The sequence below is a fragment of the Podarcis tiliguerta genome (genome assembly GCF_965153285.1).
Source record: "Podarcis tiliguerta genome assembly, chromosome: 2".
Lineage (NCBI taxonomy): Eukaryota > Metazoa > Chordata > Lepidosauria > Squamata > Lacertidae > Podarcis > Podarcis tiliguerta.
In genome coordinates this window covers 87,331,174-87,337,533 of record NC_139535.1, presented here as the reverse complement: position 1 = coordinate 87,337,533, position 6,360 = coordinate 87,331,174, and the positions used below count along the sequence as shown (strand labels likewise).

Here is a 6,360-nt window from a genome sequence, read left to right as displayed (position 1 = left end):
GGAAGTTGGCAAAAACCACCATGACACAGCTTTCATAGTTGCATGCGTTGTAGCTCCATGGCTACAACTAAAGTAGAAATGCTTTTTAAGTTTAGTTATGGTCCAGTGCAAACATGGGCATTCTCTTGTGCTAGATTACCTACACATTACAGTTGCAGGGAAAGCAAGAACTGAGGAGGAGCAAGTTTTGGATCCCAAAGTGATCTACTTAAGATGGGTTTCTTATATGCCTTTCTCATGACCAGAGCAGGTGCCTGTTTCTTAAAAGCTCTGGGGTTGGGGAAGGGTTTCACAAGTGAAATAAGTGTCATCTGTTTGAGGTTATACTAACTGTAAAATGGCTGGATTGAAATGTATCTTATCTTGGTGCCCAAGGCATGCGGGTTAGCCCTGGACGCTGATCAACACTTGTAGCTCCTTTCACTAAGCAAGAAAAAGCATTTGTTTTCTCCCCCTCTCACAACCCTTTGCATGCCATTTTTCACTTTGTTGAGTCAGCAAATAAATAACGGTGTGTGTTTTTTCTAAGAGGGTCTTGCTTTTTATACACCCTTTCTTCACCACTCCCATTTATGTAATCAAATCAGGCAGTGATAAGATGGTGGAATGTAATTTTGTGCAGGCAATGCGGCAGGTTTAAGACCTGGATGGGAGGTGGAGAGAAAGGTTGCAAGAAGTTAAAAATACTTATATTGCGATCAGCTGAAGGTCCTGAGGGACATCCGAAGGCGGCTGGCAAGGGCACAGGGTAATGCAACTTGGGAAGTGGCTGGTTAGACAATGTGAGCAACATAAGAAGGCTAGGGCTCTTCCAGACATTAGCTGAATGACAGCTGTAGGTAGACCTAGATATACCTGCAAAGGGGCCTTACCCCATGGACCTCCTGTGCTCTGATGGCAATCTCATGAAAACTTGCTAAATCTAGAGAACTGCAAGGAATTACACATTAAATAAAAGGGAGGGTTTGGGGTTTCTTTAATACATTTTTTCTTCGTAAACGCGTTCTAAAAATAAAGTCAGTCACTGGAGCAACAACATTTTGCAGATTTACCAACGTCTAGTACGTGGGGCCACTTACAAGACAAACTATTTCCATCCCTGGCTAAAAGGTTTACACAAGGCACTAAATAAATCACATTTTTAAAACACACACGGACATTTGCTTTTGATAAACTTAAATTTAATTTATTTAGACCAAAAATATCCTCCTCCACCCTCCACACAACAATCTCATCTGTCGCTACAGCGTGAGCCTGGTCTCTTTATCAGAGTGAAGTTATCCTTCAAGTCTGCTACAGAAATCTAAATTCACTCCGTATAAATACTGGACGAGGTACTAGCACTTCTTCCAGATGGCACAAGCTTTCTTTAAAAGCATCAACGCTACTTGCCAGAAAGTGTTTGGTAGCAGAGATCGCAAATGTAAAGAAGGGGCAGGGGAGAAGAGAAATGCATATAAAATATCCCTTGGGCAAAAAAGACCAGGTTGTTTGTTTTCACAGTACAATTCACAGTACCACAAAAAGGCACTAAGGCAGGGAAGATTGCCACAAAGTCCAAGCACCATCTTGTGCCATAAGGCAATTAGGAAAAGGGCCCCCAAAACCAGGAGTTGCATAAAAGGAGGAACTTCAAGTAGGAAACCATAGACACAGGCAGACAGTAAATATGAGCAGTTCAACAGGATGTTGCCCCATCACTAAAGTGCTCTTTTGAAGTGACTGCCTCCCAGGCCTCCATCCCACAAAGGACCTAGTCAGTCCTATGGATGAAGATGGCATTGGCTGCTTTGGCAGCGCATAGAAAGGAACTCAGCCTAAGAGGCAGAGCTTGTAGATTCTCTACTACACTCCAAATGGTTGGTGGTTATCACAACATCGAAACTTCAGCAAAGATTGTCACCCGCTGCAGACACTGTAGTGGAGAAGCCTCTCGTAAGAGACTCTGACCCAATTTGGACACCAACAGGGTGATGTTGCTCTCAATGATGGCTGTTTGGTGCCCAGAACTGTCAGAGAGGAACATACAAGAGACAGGTTGGCTTATGACTTTATCCCTTGCACCTAGGAGTTTTGCAAAAGGTAACAGGTGTTCTGCTTCAGCACTTGGAGCGTGAATGTCTCACGAGTGGTACAGGGAAAGCTGGAGAAGTGCAGATGTTTTGCCTTTTTTGACTGCCAGTGTTGCCTCTGTCTATTCCACTGCTGCTCAACATCCAACAGGTATCCCAAGTTTAAAATCCTCCTGCAAGCCCCATTCCACAGCCTCCCAGCTCCATCAATGCAAGACCTGGTTCAGATCATACTTCTCGCAGAACCTGTCAGTGAAAGGCAGGCAAGTGAGGTGCTCAATCCAGTGCCAGTTAATAGGGTACACATAGAGCCAGATCACCAGAGATGCGAAGAGCCCGACGAAGACCAGCATCGAGACGATGATCATGACTCTCTTGCGGTACTTGTCCATTGTGCCAAAGGTGATGTAGGGCAGGAAGGCGAAAGAGAGCAGCAGGCCGCTCAGGAAGCCAAAGATGTGTGCAATGTTGTCAATCCATGGCAGGAGGCCGCAGAGGAAGAGGAAGAGGACGATCCCAGAAAGGTTCAGGAAAGCCTTCATGGGCTTCTCGAGGACCTGCCAGCTCTGGAAAAGCTCCACAAAAAGGCAGGCTAACAAGCCGAACTGGGATCCAGCAGGGCCCACCTAGAAGAGGGAAGGAGGAAAAAGAAACTGAATCAATCATCCAACCACACGCAGAAGCAAGTCCTGTGGTTAGTATGCCCCATACATCCTGAGGGACATAGGTTAAGGCCAGGGCAATGTTTTATGCAATTTTGCTCAAGAGCAGTAGCACTGCTTTATTTGGCACCAAGCCGAGAATTCAGAAACCTGTGAATAACAGGATTTTGTAGTACAGTGGTGCCCCGCAAGACAAATGCCTCGCAAGACGGAAAACCCGCAAGACGAAAGGGTTTTCTGTCTGCAGAGGCGCTTCGCAAGACGAATTTCCCTATGGGCTTGCTTCGCAAGACGAAAAATGACGAAAATTTTCGGGGTTTTTTTTTGCTCCAAAACCCCTTATTTTGAATCGCTAAGCTGCTAAAAGCATTTTAGCAGCAAAACCGCTAATCCCCCCCCTTTAAAAAGCCGTTTTTAGCCCTTTTTTAGCCAATAGCGCTAATAGCGCTACTCCGTCAATGGGCTTGCTTCGCAAGATGAAAAAACCGCAAGACGAAAAGACCCGCGGAATGGATTCTTTTCGTCTTGCGAGGCACCACTGTAGTAGCAGTAGCAATAAAACAGCAACACTACGAGGTATAACGTCCCTGTTGTTGTTTTGTGAGCATGTGGTTTTCGTTGTATCTGTTGTATTTTATAGAAGTTCTTAGCTGGCTTGAGGGTTCTAGTCAAAAAGCAGGACATATACTCCTCACGAAGACAGGCTCAAAACTAATGGGCAACATCTGGTGAGGACACAGAAGCTGGAGTAGAATGACAATGTCCAGTATAGCTCCTTGCCTAGAAGCAGAGTGAACTGAGTAAATTTCAATCATTTAGAGCAGTGGCAGAATCCAGTTTTCCTAAGCACCAAGAGTTTGCACCTTCTGTGCGCACAGAGTACTGGTGAAGGTGTGTGTGTGTGTGTTCGGCAGTTTAAAAAGTTTCATGCCAGGGAACTAGAGTTGTGCAAAGTGATTAACAATAACCTCTTCATGTTAGAATCCAATTCTTTTTGACAACCAAATGAAGAAATAAGTTTAAGAAACTGAAGGTGAAAACACTGCATTTGCCTATAAAACGGTACGACATACAAAGACTGTAAATAGTCTGCATGATAAAGTATTATTTAAAAAACCCAAAAAATGAACACCACCCAGACAAGTAATGATACCTCTTCAATTGGTTTCCAGTTGGCAGATTATTCCTTTTTTTAAATATGAACTTAACAACATAGAACAGCCCCTAAAACCACCAAGGGCTGCCATCCCAGTTTCCAGGCAAATGCCCTATCAAGGTGGGCTCCCCAAAGCTGGTGTGCCTAAGGATGGAATGAAGCTGCAATGCTTGAGAATCATTTCAGAAGGGGAAGGCTCAGGAGCTTGCAGTGACTCAGCAGCCGGCTGCAGCCGCTGCCCCACAAGGCTGTAGGTGGAGAAGCTGCTGATGAGATGCAAGGGATTAGATGGGTGATCTCCTTTAGAGCCTGTCAGGACGTCAGATTAGCCACCTGCCTGTTCCATCAACTATAAAAGGGGGGGGGGCACCCTCACGTGTGAACAAATAGGGCAGCCAGCATGTGCTGGTCCAGCACATGGAAACAAGACAGCTGCAATTGCTAAAGCATCACTTCGCTCCCACATCTGACTGAAGAGAATAAAACCAGGGAGGCTGTCCACAACAGCCAGCCAAAAAGAGGCACTGACACCTTACTGTCAGCATCTACCTTGCTGTAAGCTTCTTAGTTTCTCATATAATGGCCTCCTTTTTTTTTAAAGCCAGGAGAGCTGAATTGCGCTCATACGTAGAATATCTATTTAAGTCTTTCTAATGAAATTACGCACAAGACAATATTCTTTGTCACTTTGCAGGTGCAGAGGTTACTGCCATCCCTCTTTCTTCAAAACAGGAAGTCTAAAGTTCTGATCCAAAGCGCATTTATCTTCAAGTCAAGGTCCAGTGGGATTATTATTATTTTTAAAAAAACACAACCCCACAGTTGTAAGCTTCTTTCACCATCTTCTGGAGGATTAAAGTGCAATTAGTTCTCCAAAGGGTTGATAAGACTCTAGACAGCTAAAGGCTAATTCACATTAATTTCTGAAGAGTCACCATCAGTGTTATGGCATAGATGACTCCCCCCACCCCACAACATCCAAGTGAGTGTCTTGTGAAAGACCTCTCATAGAACACACATATATATCCCTGGGCAAAAAGGGGTGGTGGAAAGATTGCTACACTTGCTCTCAAGGAAATTCTATGCCTCTAAATTGTGCACATCAGACAAAGCTTTTGTTTTACCTTTAAGCAATGGAATTTCTTGGGGACACAAACTCAATAATCCTGGCCAGCAGCCCTCCACCTCTGGTGTTATCCCCCCACCTCTTAAGTTATTCTGGACTTCTGTAAACCTTGGGAGAGGGGTCTCCTAAGTCTGCTGATACCTTCCTTCTTGTGTATGGATAATGCCATTTGAATAGGCACTCAAATAATGAGTTTAGTCTTAGTACAGATAGCAGTGGCGGTGAATCTTTCCCATCCCAAGGGTTACATTCCATAATGAACAACTTTCTGGGGGCCGCATGCTGGGGTGGGTGTGGTCAGAGGCAAAACTAACTGTGATGTACAGTAGAGTACATTCTAGCTACAAACAGAAGGTCAGGCCTACACACATAAACACCCCTCTATCATCCCATCCAGTCAAGCGAGAGGCATCATCACGCATTCAAGTCAAAAGCACTCATGGAGGGTTTGGAGCAGGGAAGTGGAAGGGTGTGGCCTGGAAGTTTCATGAGGGACACAACAAGGGGTCGAGCATCCCCTCTGGCCTGAGTGTTCCTAGCCTTGGTACACAGGAGCTGGTCACTGCCTGCAAGGGGAAGGCCCTTCCAGTTTGAACACCACACTGAGCCAGACCACCTTTGCTCCAGAGGAACATAACATTGGAGAGATGCTTTATTACCTGACATTGGGTTTGAGAGAGACTCTGAGAGCCCTTTGTGTTGAAGAGCATGCAAGAACACATACACACAAATTGCGTGGAAGGGAAATTTAAAGCTTGAGTAAAAGGATAGCCCCACCTTGTTGGCTGTAGCTGCTTATGACTCTCTGCAAAATCTCCTTTCTCATATCTTCAAGGAAACCAAAGCAGAGCTTCTTTTTGCTCTCACGTGCCTGGGCGATGCCAGGAGTCAGCTGGCAGCTGGCCAGGCAGCTCACTCAGGGACATGACATCACTCACCTGCAGTAACATCACCTTCACGTGGGCCAAGAGGAGCAGAGGAGGTGGGAGGATAAAGCTAAGGGGAAGCAGCTCCTGAAATAATCCCTCCAAGGCGAGGGAACACAACAGGAGGCCAATTTGCCAGATGCAGCTCACATATTTCCCTTTTAAAGCCCCATTAGCCAGTTTGCTCCACAGTAACACTGACAATGGGCCCAGATGTTTCCATGGCAGACGACAAAAGTCCACCTTCATTCCTAAGCAACAGATGTGGGGGCAGAGGGAGTGTGCAGGGTGTGTGCGCGCTTTGTCCAATATCCCGGTCCTGCCATGCACCACCCTGATCTTTCTGCATCAAGGATGAAGGCCTGAAGGGGGCATCTAAGCACGTTCAGATGAACATAACTTAAAAGTGTGTTCCAAT

General features: G+C 45.6%; 1 protein-coding gene across 4 annotated transcripts in view; it reads right to left on the bottom strand.

Annotated features, from left to right (window-relative positions):
- Positions 1–959: 959 nt before the first annotated feature.
- The window catches only part of RHBDF2 (rhomboid 5 homolog 2), a 58,811-nt gene continuing 53,410 nt past the window's right edge, over positions 960–6,360 (bottom strand). For all 4 annotated transcript variants that reach the window (XM_083429871.1, XM_083429874.1, XM_083429872.1 and 1 more), the window contains exon 18: positions 960–2,698. In XM_083429871.1, the coding sequence (XP_083285997.1) occupies positions 2,279–2,698 (420 nt within the window). In that variant the 3' untranslated portion in view covers positions 960–2,278. The remainder of the gene's footprint in view (positions 2,699–6,360) is intronic.